We start from the raw sequence: 18016 nt of genomic DNA on the forward strand, positions 1-18016 counted from the left end.
TTCCCAGTCAGGGCACATGCCTGGGTTGCAGACCGGTTCCCTGCAGGCCAGCTCCCAGCAGGGGATGCACAAAAGGCAACCATACATTGATGTTTCTCTCCCTCTCTCCTTCCCTTCCCCTCTAAAGATAAATAAATAAAATCTTTTAAAATAATAATAACAAAATAAATAAATAAAAAGACTCCCAGCCCAGCAGCACCTCCCCTCACAGCCTCATCCCTGGGATGCATGGCCCACGGCCCACTAATCCTGGTGGGACCCAAGCTCAACCCCTCCCAGGTGGTTGCCTCCTCCCACTCCAACCCCACAAATATACTGGCTTCACCCTGGGGCCCAGTGACAAGGCGCATCTGTCCTGGCCCTGCCCCTAGTGGGGTGTTTATTGCTGGGTTGGCCCAGATTTCTGGGCTTTATGACCTGGTAGGGACTGTCCACCAGTTACTTCCTCCAGGGAGGCTCCTCGTAGGCCACTCCTGGCTGGGCTGGTGGCTGGGCTGGTGGCTGGTCCCGGCCCGCTGCAGGCGGTGAGCACCTGCTCCTCTGCCACTGCGGTTCCTGCCACTTCCGGGGGAAGGGGTGAGTTGGGGCCGGAGCCTCCTCTTCCTGGGGGGCTCCTTGGTGTGCAGCCCCTCTTTGGGCCTCTGTGCACGTCCTGGCTCCTCTGCCCCTCAGCAGCCCAGCTCCTACCTCCTCCTGCGTCCCGAGGGGAAGCCAGGTGAGCCTCACAGCCTATAGGTGTCTCCAGGGGCCTCTCTCCTCAGAAGGAACTTGGGGGCCGGGCCAGGACCTCACGCCAAACCTCTAGCCAGGTGAGGAAAGGAACGTTGGTTCTCCTAGGTATCGGCAGGCACCCATGTCCAGGTCACCTAGGCCAATCTGACCACTCCTATCGGTGCCCATGAAGAACCAGGTACGTCCTGGTTCCAGGTCCACTGCCCAGGTCTTGGGGACAAGTACTTATGAGCGGCTACTGTGTGCCAGCCATCACCTGCCTGCAGCTTTCACCGGCCTCTCTTCAAATGCCCATCCCTGGGCCTCCTTCTTGCCCAGAGGGAGAGAAGCTGGAGCCCACAGGCCTGGCTCCCACCCAGGCTCTGCCCAGACCCCTGGAGAGTTTTGGGCAAGTCCTCTCCCCTCTATGGGCCCCAGTACTCTGTAAATTGGGAGCTGGGGTGGCAGGCGAGGAGATCTCTGAGGACCCTTTCCAGGAGTCTAACATTGCAAAGATCGCTAAAGGGCCAGGAGAAGATCACACTCAGGATCTCCCTGCCCCGGGGGGCGAAAAGGGCTGAAGCAGAGGCTATCTCCCCCAGACCATAGTGGACGGCTTGGGGGTGGGGGGAGCACCAGGATGGGCCACAACCCCTCATCCGTTAAGGCTCTGGCACGCGAGTGGGCAGGCCCAGGGCTCTGGGGCAGAATGGCTTGTGGGTACTCAGCTCACGCACCTGTGTGTACTCGGAGCCTCGCTTCTCCCTCTAGAGAGTGGGGGTAACATCTCAGGTTATTTGAAGGATTCGGCGAGTATGTTTGTAAAGTGCTTATCACAGGAGAAAGCACATGACACATGGGAGCTATTGTTTTTCAAGCTGTTTTTTTTTTCTTTAAAAAAATTGTTTTAATTGATTCTAGAGAGAGGGGAAGGGAGAGAGAAAGAGAGGGAGAGAAACATTGATGTGAAAGAGAAACATTGATCGGTTGCCTCTCAGTCGCACCCTGGCCGGGGACTAAACCCACACCCTAGGTATGTAGGCCTTTCTGTTTACAAGATGAGGCTCCTGTAAAACCGACTGAGCCAGACTGGCTGGGGCGGACCTGTTGGTGTCCTCATTATTATTGAAGTGGCTGTTACTGTTCTTGGGGCTGTGGCAGGAACTCAAAAAGAATTTGGAGGCTTTGGGGAGAAATAAATGGTAAATAATTATTCAAGAGTCTTAGGGCTTGCAAACTGGAAAGACAAGCAATACCCAGACTGTTCCAGAGAAGAAAGAAAAGCTGAGGGTTCTTATAGTAAAAAGTGCATTCTTGAGAAGAGACACTTCTGCATTCTCCGGATTGGGGCCAGATGGTAACCCTCCATGACTGCTGCTCAGAATACAGGATGTCACGTGATCTGGACGCACAGACTTCCTTTCCTTAGCCCTTCAGGGTGTACACAGAGGGTTATCTGCAGGTTTGATGAATATACAGGCATTGATGTTTGATGTAGGACTGGAACATTTCAAAGTTTAAATTTCCAGTAAAACAAGAATAGAATGAGGAATAGAATAGGGATGAGGAACTGAGGCATCATTTCCTCATGCCTCAACCTGCTTGAATTTAGTGATTTAGCGCCTTGGTAGAGTGACTCCATTTAATTTCTCACTCTGTTCCTCAGGGCCCAGGAAAAGTAAGCCAGCCCCATGGCAGAACATCCTGAAGTAAGCCTGGGTCCTGGAGATATCACAGGCTGGAGTGGGGAGATGCAGGTCTGGCTTTGGTCCAGGAGCTGGGCTCTGCACCCTTATTTCCAGAGGGCATTGGCCTGGGTCAGGAAGAAGGGCTGGGGACAGGATGGCCCCCCTAGTGCAGCTCCCAACCTGCAAGGTGACCTCTGGCAAAGGGCTCCCCTTTTCTGAGCCCCAGCAGCCCGGTTCGTCGGGCTTCCTGCTTGGTGGCCCCTGCTCTGTGGTTGAACGTGCTGGCAAGTGGCCAAGAAGGGCCAGGGGTGGGCATGGGGCTGGGGTGCAGGAAGCAGGTGGAAGTGGATCCCAGAGGTGCAGGAAGCCTTGAACCCAGCCTTGGCCCTCCCCACTGCCCCCACTACCTGGTGGGCCTTTTCTCTACAGCCTGGAAGCTGGACCTTGTTCCACCCCCTTTTGTTTTAATTAAAAACAAAGTGGTGGTAACTTATTAAATTGGTCCAGTGCAAACAACCTGGAAGTTTATGAAGCAAAAAGTCAAGGCAGCACCCACCCGTTCCACCTGGAGTCTGCTCCCCAGAGGAAACTACTGCTAGTAATCTTCGTAGATTCTTCTAGATGCCCTCTGGGTGCATTGACAAACATTAAACCATCGACAGTTATATTCTTAAAAGGAATCGTGTTATATATGCAGTTTCTTTTTGATAAGTTAAAAATAAATTTTTAGTCCTGGCTGGTGTGACTCAGTAGACTGAATGCCAGCCTGTGAACCGAAAGGTCGCTGGTTCGATTCCTTTGATTCCTAGTCAGGGAACATAACTGGGTTGTGAGCCAGGTTCCCGAGTTGGGGGCATGTGAGAAGCAACTGATTAATGTATCTCTTGCACATCGATGCTTCTCTTCCTTTCTTTCTCCCTCCCCTCCCCTCTCTCTAAAAATAAATAAATAGAATCTTAAAGAGTATATAAATAAATGTTTTAATTAAAAAATAAATTTTTATTTTTAAAAAAGATTTTATTTATTTATATTTAGAAAAAGGGGAGGAAAGAAAAGAGTGAGAGAAACATCAGTGTGTGGTTGTCTCTCTTGCGCCCCCTTACTGGGGACCTGGCCTGCAACCCAGGCATGTGCCCTGATGGGAATCGAACTGGCCATGCTTTGGTTTGTAGGCTGGCACTCAATCCACTGAACCACGCCATCGAGGGCAAAAAGTAAATCTTTAAATGCAAAAACATTTGTGTAACCATTATTAAAAATTCGGGGGGAATACAGTTAAGCCAAAAGGGAAAAAAAGCAGTCCATAGTCTCATCATTCCAGAAAGAACCACTGTTAACACTTTAATCACCATGGTAGGCAAAAGGCATTTTCTTATTCTCATCTACCTTTCCTTTTTTTCCTATCTTCTTAAATACTGTGCCACGCACAGATGACCAGACCCTACCAGAAATTCGCACCCCCGTGTTACCTCCCTGCCTCCCCAATGGAGACGACAGTGTTCTTGACTTTTGCTTTTAAAACTTTAATCACTCTGATAGACGAAAGCTATCTTTCGTCCCTGGCTATGAGAGGTGGCCTACTGCCTGCAACACGCACAAACAATATATCGTGTTGTTCATTTGTCTTCTGAGACTTGCCTTTTTCACTCCTTATGTATCTAAGATTCATCCCTGTAATTCTAGCTCATTTCCTCCTGCTATTTAATATTTCACACTGTGAACATACCATCATGTTAGAAATTCCATTCTCCTGTTGATAAATGGGCTGTTTCCAGTTAAGTTTTTCTTTCTTTTTTTTTTTAAGCGAGGCTGCTTTGAATTTCGTTGTGTACATGTTCAAAAACTTCTCCAGGGTCCATGCGCAGGAAGGGGATACACGTTTTCATATCTTTGTTTTCCCGAGGGATTATAGAGATGCCATTCTTCAACTTGCTTCTTTCACGTCAACATCCTGTTAAATATCCTGGCAGACTCTTCTGTCGGTACATACCGAGCCGCCTCACTCAGTTTATTTAGCAAGGCCTGACCTTTGTTTATTTCACCAGGCCCCTATCACGGCTCCTGGATATTTCTCACCATCTCATAAAATGATAAGATGAATACCCTGAAAATCGTAAGAAGTATTTTTTAATTCCAGAGGTGGGCAGGGGAGAGGTAAGTAATGTGCCAAGGCCACATAGCTAGAGAAGGCAGGGCTGGACTTGAATTGGAGGTGGACCCTGAGTTCACTCAGGGTGACTGAGTAACCCTGCGTGCAGGGCTCTGGAGGGCCTGGGTGGGGGTGCCCAGGGAAAAACCCAAGTGCTTTCAAGCGTAGTGTGCTCTGGGACTCAGTTTCCCCATTCCAGTCATGGTGACAATAAAGCGAAATAAAAGTGGGCATGATCCTCACCGAACGGCTCTGGAAGGCTGTTATTTTTATTGCTACTACAGGGCCCAGAGGAGTAAGCGAGACTCTCAAGTAGCCCTAGCCCAGGGTCACTTGCCTCTACCTCCAACCCCTTCCCGTCACAGCCGGGGGGGCGGGGCCAGCCATCCGCGGCCCCCGCCCCCAGGCTCTGCCCGCCTCCCAGGCCTGGGAGGGAGGTGGGATCTGCGGCGCTAGGACCCAGCGGGCCAGGGCTGCAGCGGGGCCTGGACGGCTGGAGGAACGCGGACCCCGCTCTCAGCTCCCGGCACCATGTGAGGGGGCTCAGGGGCCACGGGGGGCCGGGTGCTCCCCGGGGGAGGTGAGCAGGCGCTTCGCGGGGGCGGGCAGCGGGGGTTGGGGCGCTGCCTGAGCCCGGGCGGGGGGGGGGGAGGAGGTTGGGAGCCTCTGGGGATGGGGAGTGATGATGTGGGCGCCCCAGGGGCTGCCCTAGACCCCCTTTTTAGGCAACCGGGACGGGAGATCCTGGTCCTCGTGCCCAAGGGCTGTCGCGGGGTTTGCGGGGGCCTACCTGCCTCTGTCTACACTGTTGGAGCTCGGGGACCCGGCCGCTCTTGTACCACCCTTTTTTTTCCTAGCTGGGGCTAGGACTCCGGACCTCCGGAGTGCGGGAGTTGGTGGGGTCAGCGCAGTGGGGATACACAGGGTGAGTCGCCCCCACCCCGAGCGGACCCATGGGCTTGGCGATCCCCATTTGGGAATTAGGTACCTCCCTCCCCCTTCTCTCAGGAGGCTTCCTCCCGCGCCGCTTGTGGGGGCGTCCCGACCCTGCAGGAGGAATCCCCGGGCTGAGGGAGGCAAAGCCCCTAAACAGAGGGCAAGGTGTGCCACCCTCTCCTTACCTCTCGCACTCAGCCCAACTGCAGGGCCCGCTTTGGGCATGACTCCACACCCCTGGCCCGGTGCTCTGAGCCTCGGTCTCCCCAGCCTGAGCAAGTCACTCCCCAACAGGCCTGCCTCGTGTGCCAGGCCAGGGGGTGGGCACATACTTGGGGCCTCTGGCCCCCCACATTCCAGCCCTGGGGTATCCTTGAGGGAGATCCCGTTAACCTCAGCCCTGGGCTGCCCTACAAACAAGTCCCCCCAGCAGGCTCTGGACAGCCCTGCAAGGCACTTTGCCTCTCTGAACCTCAGTCTCCTCATCTGTGATATGGGGAGTAAGAGCCCCTACCATGCAGTGTTGCCGGGAGGATCGAGTGAGTGGGTGATGCTCAGTTGGCACACACTTCTGATAGGAGTGAAGTTGTTGGGCTAGGGGTCAGAGAAGGAGGGAATGTTTTCGCTGCCCAACTCCATGAGGCAGGCCTTGAACAATGAATTACAGCAAGAATAACAGCTATTGCCACTGACCTAGTACGTGCAAACCCTGTGCCTTCCTTGCCAGACGGGCTTGAATCCTTCCAACTTCCCCTGAAGTTACCTACTCTCATTACTCCCATTTCACAGATGAGGAAACTGAGGCTGAGGGAGGTCCATGGCTTGCCCAAGGCCCCTCAGCCAGTAAGTGGTGGAACCGGGATTCGCACTTGAACCTGAAATGCTGCACTGACCATGGCCTTCTCAAGAGCAGGACTGTGACGGGACTGACAAGGGGGACCGACCAGGGGAACCCTGGTCCCGGCTGAGGCCACCGCTCAGGCCAAGGTGGGAAAGTCGGGGGTGGGCCTGGGAACTGGAGTGCGCTGGAGTGTCTGGAGCGAGGGGCATCTGGAGGAAAGAGTAGTGACGACAGAGGCTCAGCTCAGTTGCTGGCCCAGCTGCACTGGCAAGGGCCTGGAATGCCAAAGGCGTCAGGACTGATGGGGGCGATCCTGGAATTGTGGACTCTTGTAATTTGCGCTGATGGGCTGTGCGTCCAAAGACAGGCCACTCTTCCCTTGTGATGAGCCTCAGTTTTCGGATCTGTATCCGGTGAGAATCCCAGGGCCTCCCTGACTGCCTGTGAGGGCGGGCCAGGGCGAAATCTGAAACCTGGTTGGGAGGCAAGGGGCGGGGCTCGGAACGAGTGGGGACCAGGCCTGGGTAGTGGGCGGAGTCAGGACCTAACCAGTCAGGAGCGGCATATGGGGGAAGCCTTCTCTGGCCTGAGGTTCTCTGGCTATTCCCGGTGGCAGTGTAGGAGTAAACAGCAGCTAGGTCAGGGGGCGGAGATGGTAGCGGCAGCTGGGAGGTCGCTGAGAAGGGAGGACAGAGCTGGGGAGCCCCGGGCCCCAGCTTCTCCCTTTGCGTTCTCCCAACCTTAGTGGCCTCTTGGCTTGAATCTGCTGGAGACGGCTGGACACAAGTGCTTGTTTCCATTTGACAGGTGGGGAAACTGAGATCTGGTCAGGAGCTGGGTCCTGGGAGGATGGGTGCCGGTCGGGGAGCCAGGAGCAGATCTGGGCTTGCCCTCTCACAGCAAGGCCACCGGGGCTGGGACAGGGAGGAAGGGCTGTCTGGGGCACATTAGACTGCATTGTCCCCTAAGGATCCCTCACACCCTCTGAGGGAGGGGCTGTGATTAGAACCTATTGAGAGATGAGACTGTGTGCCCTTAGTCCCTAAGATCTTACTTGGAAATTACTGAAGTCATTCAGCCATCCTCCTGTACCCATCTCCAGGAGGCACAGCAGAGACTGTGGTGGGGACTTGCGGGGGCTTAGCCTTGTGTGGAGGTGACACTTCGGGGAAGTTCCTGCCTGGCCCCTGCAGGTTTGAGGGTTGAGTGGGTGTGAGCAGGGTGCAGGAAGGCAGGGTTTCTCAGACATTTTGTGTAAGACCTGGAAGGGTACAGGTGCAGAGAACGTTGGGGACCTACAAAGAATGTTGCTTTATTCCAGGTCCACAGGGACCTAAAGCAGGGTTTCAAGTAGCCGTGGGAATGGGGTTCCTGCTGGGTGGGGGGCAGGCCCCCCAGCATGGGAACCAGCTGCCTAGAAGAGCCAGGGTGTGGGGCAGCCCCTGCTGAGAGCACCGAGGGGAAGAGAGCAAGGAGCAGGGAGAGAATAAGGGTTCTGCTACCACCTGGCTCTGTGACCTCAGCTTTCTGCTCTTTCTGGGCCTCCGTGTCTCCATCTGCAAAATATACAGCCCTGAGCCTTGAAGTCATGGGTGGGAGAAGAGCTGGCAGGGGTGGGGAGGGCAGAGTCTTTGATAAGCTGGACCTATGGGAGGGCACACAGACCATAACCCTTTCTGTGACTTGCAGGTGTGAGCCCACATCCCTGCCCCCTGGGCCACCTGCAGGACGCTGGCCCCTGCCCCTCAGCAGATGCCAGAGAGAGATGAGTAGCAACAAAGTAAGTCCTCCTTCATTTCTGGTCCCCATCTCAGCCTTTTACTTCCTTCAGTGAGATGAGCTTCTACAGACCAGCTTCTGACCCAAGCCACAAGTCTCCCTTCCTTGCCGAGAAGCGGCTGGTGCCTGGCAGGCCCTGGGTGGAGCCCTGCTGTACCACTGATCCGTGTGGCTTTGGGCAAGCTCCTGCCTCCCTGGGCCCGGGTCCAAGAAAGCAACGTGCTGTGCAGGAAGGGTGGGGTGGGAAGGTAGAGGTGAGTGGGAGTCTGGAGAAGGAGGCAGAAGTTGGTCCAAGATGACAGAATGCTGTGAGCATCCCTCTGAGGATGACAGGATTCCCCATCATCCACTCATTCATGCTTTCCTGAGCACCTGCTATATACCTTGTCCTGCACCCCCTCTTCCTAGAATCCACAGCAGCACAGCCTTGGCAGAGCCTGAGGGTTGGGAGCTGGGTGATGTGGGTGCATCAGTCTGGGTCCTGTTGGCAGAGAGAAAACACACAATAATTTGAACAGGGGAAGCTTAATGTAAAGAGTTATTAACGATAGTTGGGCTTTGGAATACCGAGGGATTGGAACTCTAAGGAACGAGGGAATTGTAGTATAAGGAGCAGCCACCAGCGCCAGGTCAGAGGTCCAGGCCTTGCTGGAGAGGGCAGGGCTTTGGTCCACTGGAGGGCAGAGAACTGTGGTGCTGTACTGGTGAAAGCAGCTGTAAATCCACCCTCCAGGCCACAGGGAAGGCTGTTTCAGGAGATAATTCCCCAGAGGCACGGGCCCTCCATACAGAACTGCTCCAAGGAGGGAAGCAGAGGGCACTGGTTGTTGCAGGTGGTTGAGGGTCCTGGTTGAGCTCAACTCGGGAGAAGCTGTGATCGCAGCAGGAGCCTGAGGCACTGTGTTCCAGAACCGCCTGAAGGTGGGCGCTGGAGGAATCTGCTGAGTGCAGCTGGCTGCTGGCCACTGGGCACTAGAGTTGAGCATGGGCTGAAGAAGCCGTGTGCACTGTGGGAGCAAGTGCCCCAGAACCAGATGCAAAGCCCACCAGAGTCAGGAAGCGAAGGCCTTGCCTTCTACAGTGTCTCCCACGCTCTCTACTGACAAAACTTAATATGCAGTGAGCTGGCGAGGAAAAACAAGGAAAGGGTCCAGATCCATTTCTGCAGAGCTGGCAAAAAGGGTGAACTTGGACCCTGGCTGGTGTGGCTCAGTGGATTGAGGGCCAGCCTGCAAACTGAAAGATCGCTGGTTCAATTCCCAGTCAGGGCTCTTGCCTGGGTTGTGGGCCAAATCCCTGGTTGGGGGTGTGCAAGAGGCAACCGATGTATCTCTCGCACATCCATGTTTCTCTTCCTTTCTTTCTCCCTTCTTCCCCTCTCTAAAAATAAATAAAATCTTTTAAAAGGTGGGGAGGACTTGGAGCTGAGAAACAATACATGGATAACCAGCACAGCGGGCTCAGCACCAGGAGCCAGGGCCCCCAGGTCTCGGCTAGCCTTGCAGACCCTGTGCACACACCCCCCAGTGGGCAATTTGGGTGTCACTTTCCCCGCCCTGTCAGCCACATGGTGGCACAAAGACTACCCAAGCAGCCCAGTGTCTGAACAGATCCACGCCCTCTCCCTCCAGGTTCCCAAGCATCCTTCCATCTGTAGGAGGGACCCTTTGGCGCCCACATACAATTCAGTCCAGCAGACCTGCCTCTGAGAACCCTTTGTGCTCCAGTCCTCACCCACCCTGAGAGCTGGGATAATGGTGGGGAGCGAGGCTAACCCAGTCCCCGCCTCGGAACTCATGGTGGTGTGATCAGTGCTCAGAAGGATGGAGGAGGCCTTCCTGGAGGAGGCAGTGTCTGAACTGGTTTGGGATCGGGAGCAGGAGTTAGCCAGGGGTTGTAGGTGGTAAGGAGGTGGGGCACCAAGTCCGCACGGCCCCTGGGCCCTCACCAGCCTCTCCCCTCTCCAGGAGCAGCGGTCAGCAGTGTTCGTGATGACCCTCTTCGCTCTCATCACCATCCTCATCCTCTACAGCTCCAACAGTGCCAATGAGGTCTTCCACTATGGCTCCCTGCGAGGCTTCAGTCGCCGGCCCATCAACCTCAGGAAGTGGAGCATTGCTGATGGCTATGTCCCCATCCTTGGCAACAAGGTAGGGCAGCCACTTTGGGGAGCTGCCTGGTGTCTGATCCTCCCCATTGCCCTCCACCACTGCTCCAGCTTTTTTTCCTCTCCATCCCTCCTAAAGGAAAGGGTGGCCCCAGGAGTCGAGGCCCCAGCTCCCAGTGCCTTCAGCCCTGTTTTTGCTGTGTGACCTTGGACAAGAGCTCTGCCCTGGTGTGGGCCTCAGTTCTTCCCAAGGTCCCACCCTTTGCACTAAAACCCTACCATCTCCTTGGTCGGAAATCTTGGGAAAGATACTTGGTTGTCTCTGACTTCTGTCTCTGCTGGGGAGTCCACACCGGGTTCAGGAGGGCCCCGCCGTACAGACGACACAAAAATAGCCCCTGCTCCCGCCCCCACTGCATTTTCTTCTAGCGGTTTACTCACCGCCCACATAATGTTGCCTTTTACTTGTTCATGTCTCCCTGACCATGAGTTCTTAAGGCAGGAGTGGAATCTCTTTTGCTCATTGCTCTGTCCTGAGTACTTGACCATTAGTCTGCTTACTATAAATATTTGTTGAATGTTGAACAAATGGGCTTTAGTTTCTCTGTCCTTAGAATGGGCATAATTAGCCCTGGCTAGTGTGGCTCAGTGGATTGTCAGCCTGCGAACCAAAAGGTCACTGGTTTGATTCCCAGTCAGGGCACATGCCTGGGTTGTGGGCCAGGTCCCCAGTTGGGGGCATACAAGAGGCAACCACACATTGATTTTTCTCTCCCTCTTTTTCTCCTGCCCTTCCCCTCTCTCTAAAAATAAATATATAAAACCTTAAAAATAAATAAAGGGGCCATAATTATTTTGGCCTCTTGGAGGCCTGAATGTACAGAGCACAAAGCCTGCCACAAGTGATTGTGACAGTGTTAACTTTCCTTGTCCCCCCAGACGCTGCCTTCCCGGTGTCACCAGTGCGTGGTCATCACCAGCTCCAGCCACCTCCTGGGCACCAAGCTGGGTCCCGAGATTGAACGGGCCGAGTGCACAATCCGCATGAATGACGCGCCCACCACGGGCTACTCGGCAGATGTGGGCAACAAGACCACTTTCCGCGTAGTGGCCCATTCCAGTGTCTTCCGTGTGCTGCGGAGGCCCCAGGAGTTCGTCAACCGGACCCCCGAAACCATATTCATCTTCTGGGGCCCCCCGAACAAGATGCAGAAGCCCCAGGGCAGCCTTGTGCGGGTCATCCAGAGGGCAGGCCTGGTGTTCCCCAACATGGAGGCCTACGCCGTCTCTCCCGGCCGCATGCGCCAATTTGACGACCTCTTCCGGGGTGAGACAGGCAAGGACAGGTACCAGTCTCCTGCCTGCCCCCTCTGGCCAGCCCTCTGCTCTTTAGCATGTTCTGCACAGTGGGCCTGTTGCTCCCAGCATGCACTTTGAGGGTGTGGTCACATGCCAACCTCTGGTTAGGTCTCCTGGGGGAATACTCTTAATGTCCAGCTTTTAGCATGAGTCATTTCCAACATGCACTGCCTGGCCTCATCTTCCCTAGGGGGCTTCCTCCCAGCATGCATTGCCCTGAGAGAAGGAGGGCTCCCAGCATGCTCCGCTCTAAGGTTGCCCAGTCATTTCCAGCATCTTTCTAGGAGAGCTCCCTCTAGTGCACCTCCTGGCACCTCTCGCTTTAAGTGCACTGTTGGCTCCCAGCATTAAGTACACGTCATCTCCAGCCCTGGTCTGGAAAAGCTAGGCCTGTGCCATCCAATGGAAATAAAATGCAAGCCACATGCGTAATTTTAAGTTTTTATAGTAGCCGCATTAAAAAAATAAAGAGAAAGAGCTGAAGTTATTTTTAATATATTTTATTAACTCAGTATGTCCAACATATGGATCCTATACATATTTGTTTGATTTATACCTAAATATTTAAAGTTTGGGGGCTACTGTAAATGGTATTTTTTGGTTCCCAATTATTCGTCGTTAGTATTTAGCAATATGACTTTTGTGTAGTGACTGTATATCCTGTAATCTTGCTGAATTGACTTTTTGGTTCTAGGAGATTTTAGTAGATTCTTTGGGATTTTTCTGTGCAGGTGATTCTGTAAGGACATGCAAGGAAGGACAGCTTTATTCCTTTCATATCTGTACATCTCATTTCTGTTTCTTGCCTTATTGCACTGGCTAGGAACTTTCAGTACAATGTGGAATTGTATTGGAAGTGGCAGCGGTAGACATCTTTGCCTTGGTCCTGGTCTTAGGAGGGAAGCACTCAGTCTTTGATCATTAAATATGAGGTTAGCTATCGGTTTTTGTAGCTTCCCTGTATCAGGTTGAGGAGATTCCCTTTGCTTCTTAGTTTGCTAAGAGTTTTTATCAGGACTGGATATTGCATTTTATCCAATGTTTTCCTACCTCAATTAATATGTGGTTTTTTAAAGACTATTAATATGGTGGATTATCTTGATTGATTTTTAAATGTTGAGTTAGCCTTGTGTTTCTGCAATAAACTCCAGTTCATTGTGCTGTATTGTTATTTTTATATATTGATGGGTATGATTTGCTAGTACTTTGAGGTTTTTGTATCTGTGTTTGTGAGAGACGGCGGGTGGTCTCTGGTCTGTTTTGTCCTGTCTTTGCCTGGTTTTGCTATCAGGGTAATGCCGGCCTCACCAAGTGAATTGGGAAGTATTTCCTCTTCTTTCTGGAAGAGATTGTATAGAATTGGTGTTATTTTTTTCTTTAAATGTTTGGTAGAATTTGCTGGTGAAACTCTCTGGGCTTGGAGAGTCTTTTCCAGAAGATTTTAAACTATGGATTCACTTTCCTTAATCATCACAGAATATTCAGGTTATCTGTTTCATCTTGGGTGGGTTTGGTAGTTTGTAGTGTTTAAGAAATCGGCTGATTTCATCTAAGTTTTTGTGTACGTAGTTTTTTGTGGTTTTCTTAGTCTTTTAATGTTTATATGGTCTATGGTGAGATGCTGTCTTTTATTCTTGATCTTGGTAATTTGTGTCTTTTCTCTCTTCTTTTTCTGTCAGTCTTGTGAGAGATTTCTTTTCTGTTAAATTTTCAAAGAACCACCTTCAACCAAATATATCCCAGCTATTTTCAGTTCAACATGTAATCAATATAAAAAAAACGATCAGTGACATATTTTACATTCTTTGTTCACACTCTCCAAGAAATCCAACGTGTGTGTTCTATGCCGACACCGCGTCTCCACCCAGGCCTAGTGCTCACACACGCCTGCCTGTCCTACCTGTGGCCACCGCAGTGGACAGCACAGCTCCAGGCTCATAGCTGCTCTGCCGGTGCCTTGCTCTGCACCTGTCACTCCCAGCATGGCTGCGTCTGATAGGTCACCCGTAGGAGTTTGCTTCTAGCCTGGGCACAGCTGCTTCTAGCATGTTCTGCGGTCATGCCTGCTGCGGTGTGACGGTCTCCGCGAGAGTTTATTCCTGGCATACCCTTTTCCTACTCTTGCCCTCAAAGGAGCTGTCTCCACACCCCTCACCTCTGCCCAGACAAGCCCTCTGCCAGCAAACCCATGCTCCCCGCAGTGGGCTGGACAGGGGTGACTGAAGTGGGGGCAGTTCTCTGAAACCGGGGAGGGGAGACTACTCCCTGCCTGCCCGCCCTGCCCTGCCCGCCCCCTCATCATGCTTCCTCTCTGCCCCCAGGGAGAAGTCCCATTCGTGGCTGAGCACAGGCTGGTTCACCATGGTGATCGCGGTGGAGTTGTGTGACCACGTGCACGTCTACGGCATGGTGCCCCCCGACTACTGCAGGTGAGCCCCCCCAGGACAATGCCTAGTCACTGGCCCTGGGATGGAGCTGGGGGCCTGGGAACCTTGGCGGGGCGGCCTGTAAGGGTCTCTGTTTGATGGCATTCAGACTGCCCTGAGGAGGTCCAGGCTGCTCAGAGCTGCCTCAGGGGCCAGAGTCCAGAGTTTGTGTATTAGTAATAACTGTTGTTATTCCTATATGGAAAGCCCAAGAGGCACACTTGTGGTTTATTGAGTGGGGACCATGTCTCAAGCGTGACTATATTTATCATCTCATTCACTCCTCACAGTGATCCTAAGGGATAGGTATGTTATTATCCCCATTTCATAGATGAGGAAAACTGAGGAGGTGGTTCTGTGAGTGGCCAAAGGCCCCACAAACAGTAAAGAGTGGGGCCAGGCTCCAGAGCTCACAGTCCTTACCTCTACCCTACTCTGCCTTGGAGACAGGAAAAGGTCTACTGCTCTAAAAAAGAAAGTTAGTGGTGGAAAACTGAGGCTCAGGGATGGGTAGGGATTTCTGCCATTAAGGTCCTACAGCAGCTGGTCAGGGGCTGGAAAGGGCGAGGGCCCCGCCGGCAGCTGCCCTGCGCTCACAGCCCCCATCTGCTCTGCCCCAGCCAGCGGTCCCGCCTGCAGCGCATGCCCTACCACTACTATGAGCCCAAGGGGCCGGACGAGTGTGTCACCTACATCCAGAACGAACACAGCCGCAAGGGCAACCACCACCGCTTCATCACGGAGAAGAGGGTCTTCTCATCCTGGGCCCAGCTGTACGGGATCACCTTCTCCCATCCCTCGTGGACCTAGGCCGCCCTGCCCGTGGGGCCCTCACAAGACACACAGGAGAAGTGGCTCTCGGACAGCCATCTCCTGTCCAGTCAAGGCTGGCCAGAGTATCTTCTGGCCAATCAGGGCCTTGCAGAGGGTGTATCCTCCAGACAGTCAGGGCCTGGGGATATCTCTTGGCCAATCAGGGATTTGGACTTTTATGTGGCTAATCAGGGGTGTTGGGATTTCTCGTCCAGTCAGGGTCTGAGCATAGTCAATCAGGGTATTTCTGAGTAATTTGACGCCAAGGACATGTGCTTTCCCACGAGGCCTTGGTTCAGAGCCCCAGGATGGTTCCCGAATCATTCCCTGTTGTCTGGGACCATGGGGTCCTGTTCCAGGGACCTGTGAACTCTGTGTTGCCCCTCACTTCCCAGAGCCAGAAAGAGAGGTTGCATAGGGGGTCAGAGCTCTCTGGAGGCCAGGCCAGGGCATTTGTGGGCTTAAGGGGTTCCCGAAGTCGGGGGGCAGTGTCTGGGTCTTGGCTCTGTCCTGAGTGGCCTTGGACAAATCCCTTGTCCTCTTCTCTGGCACCCTTCTGCCCATGTCAGGTTCTAAGGTGGAGTCTTCGACCCCCTCACACCTTCCCCACTGGCTGCCTTGGGTCTGCCCTCCATAATACTAGACCCCTCCAGCGACAACCCCTTGCTGAGGGTCTCAGCTCTCTAGGGGTCTGGGGTTCCCTTCCCTACCTCCTCCTGGAGATGAGGGTATTTTTGTGCAAACTCCCCCAGGTCTGGGGGACTCTGATAGGAATGGCCCAGTTGCCATTAGCTTGGCTCTTAAAGAGCCAGGCCTCCTTTTCTGTTGTCCAGCATTGAGGCTTTCCACCTGTTGGAGGAGCCTTTGGGGCTGAGAGAGGGGGGACCCCAGCCAAACTGAAGTTTCTACCGGCCCCTTTGTCTGCAGCTGCTGGAATCATCCAAGAATCTCCCTCCTGCTGGGCCTGGAAAAGCTCTAGGGGGCTGGGAGTTGTGTTGCTTGGGTTCTATCTCTCCTCACTCTGTATCAGGCACTTTATGACTGGGCCTCAGGGGGTGGGTTTGCCCCCTGCTTCTCTGGAGCCTGGAAGGGAAGACCAGAGGGCTTCCTGGAGGAGGCTGTGGAATGGGAGGGGCCAGGTAGAGGAGGAGGCCAGCAGCAAGCCATTGCACACTGGGGTAAGGTGGGGTCTGGCGGCTCCCCCAGACTTGGTTTTGTAATGATTTGTACAGGAATAAATGCACCTAAGCTCCAGCTCCAGTTCCTGCGTCTTCTGATGGATTGAGCTGGGCCCATTCCGGTCCAGGGCTTTGGGCCTCCGTGGGACAGCGCCCACACCCTCCAGGTTAGGAGCCCACACACAAGCAGGGTGGCCAGCTTTTTTAGCTGGCCAGTGAGTCATGCATTTTGCAGCTTGGGGAGGGAGCTGGCAGCTCTGGGGGTTGGGGAGGTGTGGGGTTCCCAAGCCAAGCCCATCTGGCTTTTCCAGTCCTGCCTTCCCCTGCTTCTGTGACCTTGGGCAAGTCACTTCCCCTTGCAGAGCCCCAGTTTCAGGACCACACACTGCTGTCAAGGAGTTCAGGTTCCAGGGAGGGGTGAGGCCCCGTAACAGGTTCTGTCCCGGTCAGGCCACCACAAGAAGGAAATAAGGGCTACAAAGACGATAATACAGGTGCTGTGAGAAGGGCTTTTGAGTAGGTAACTTTCTTCTGAGACCTGGAAGAGGAGAAAGAGTCGTGCAGAGGCTGGGACAAGAGCTTTGGGGGTGCAGAATGACATCTCTGTCATAGAAAGCAGTTGCGGAAGGGGGAAGGAACAGGAGAGAAAACAAGGACAGGATTCAGGGGGAGAGGAGAAATGGCGGGGTCAGAGGTTGGCTCTAGGGCCTGGGGGTGCTGAGGGCAGGGAGCCAAAGTGTCCTGCAAGGCTGGGCAGGCAGGAGTCAGGCAGGGCTACAGCCCTGGGAGGGGCGCGTTGAGCTGGAGTTGAGTAAAAGGCCTTGTTTACAACCCAGGTTGGCAGGAGGAAGGGGGTCGAGACTCTGGGAGATTACAACCTGTTTAGGCAGATAAGATACCCTTGGGAGCAGAGGCCTAACAAAGGGTGACTGTGTGAGACAAGGGCAGGCGGCCTGCTAAGGGCCAGGAAAGAGCTCTCCCTGGGCTCTGGGCCAGCCCGGAATGGGGGGGCCACAGAGCTGGGAGCAGGGAAGGCGGCACTGCATTTATTTCCCAATTCACGTATACGTTCTCCTCGTGAGTAGCTGCCTGCCATGCTCTGTATTAGGTGCAATTGAAGAGGGAGGGAATGTCAGGTGAGAAGCATGGCCTGGACAATAGCCCAGTGTTGGGACCCACAGCCTCTCCAGTAGGCACGGAGGTGGCGACGGTGGGAGATGAGGCTGCTTGGGGCCAGATGCAGGGGGCAGGGCTCAATCCTTCTTGCTTGGAGAGGTCATCTTGCTTGGACAGCACAGGACAGGCAGCAGGCTGAGCTGCCACCGGGCCCATGGCCCCGGGCGCACTGGAAACAGTAATGGTGGTGATGGGCACGTCAGAGGGAGGGGGACTACTTGCAAAGTCATTTCATGGGGAGCCTGAGGCCTTGCGTGGAGATGGGAGCATGGAGTATGGCACACTCCAGCCCTGTGCAAAGGCTTCTGGGAATCTGCCTGCCCACTAGTGGGCATGAAGGGAGACCCAGTAGTGCATCAGGAGAAGGTGGACTGTGGGGGGCGGGGGGGACCCTGGGAAACTTAGGTCTAGCATCAGGAGGCAGGACTTTGATGGAGGATGCTGAAGGTAAGAGGCCTGGGGTCTAGTCCTCAGCCCCACCCACTCTTGCCCCCTCAGAAGGGACCCACAGGGACTGGTACACTCATTGTCCAAGTTACCATGTCATCACAGTCTTTTTTTGCTCTGAAATCATCTGCTCCCCACTGTGGCCAAGACCTCATTCAGGGTTTGGGGCCTCCTGCACGCCCGTGTATCCCTCTCTCCCCTGTGAGCCCCCCGCCCCTCCTTGGGGTTGGAGGCATCTCCCACCAGCTGCAAACCCAGCGTGTGCTTCCCGGAGTGGCCCCGCCCCAGCTGCCTCCTTGGATGCTCAGCAGCGCAGCCAGGCCCCGCCCGGGCAGCCCTCACCCAGGGCTGGAACCTCAGAGCGAGGCTGTCCCAGTTTCAGTCTCTGCTGCTGGCTCATTTTCAA

At 54.1% G+C, this 18016-nt stretch overlaps 1 protein-coding gene across 10 annotated transcripts; it reads left to right on the plus strand.

The window, feature by feature from the left end:
- Positions 1-472: 472 nt before the first annotated feature.
- On the plus strand, positions 473-16069 carry ST6GALNAC6 (ST6 N-acetylgalactosaminide alpha-2,6-sialyltransferase 6). 10 transcript variants are annotated; one of them, XM_053667723.1, is made up of 8 exons: positions 4993-5081; positions 6274-6738; positions 7071-7132; positions 8015-8105; positions 10072-10254; positions 11151-11557; positions 13892-13999; positions 14621-16069. In XM_053667723.1, the coding sequence occupies exons 2-8, from the start codon at positions 6670-6672 to the stop codon at positions 15033-15035; spliced, it is 1335 nt and encodes a 444-aa protein (XP_053523698.1). In that variant the 5' UTR covers positions 4993-5081; positions 6274-6669; the 3' UTR covers positions 15036-16069. The 10 variants fall into 10 exon arrangements, with proteins under 10 accessions (XP_053523703.1, XP_053523704.1, XP_053523698.1 ...); XM_053667722.1 differs by having other exon boundaries at positions 5039-5128; XM_053667727.1 differs by lacking the exon at positions 4993-5081 and adding an exon at positions 5454-5473 and having other exon boundaries at positions 6274-6471.
- The last annotated feature ends 1947 nt before the right edge of the window (positions 16070-18016 follow it).

Source organism: Artibeus jamaicensis, unplaced genomic scaffold (genome assembly GCF_021234435.1).
Source record: "Artibeus jamaicensis isolate MK-2021 breed Jamaican fruit bat unplaced genomic scaffold, CSHL_Jam_final contig_471, whole genome shotgun sequence".
In the NCBI taxonomy this organism is placed as follows: domain Eukaryota; kingdom Metazoa; phylum Chordata; class Mammalia; order Chiroptera; family Phyllostomidae; genus Artibeus; species Artibeus jamaicensis.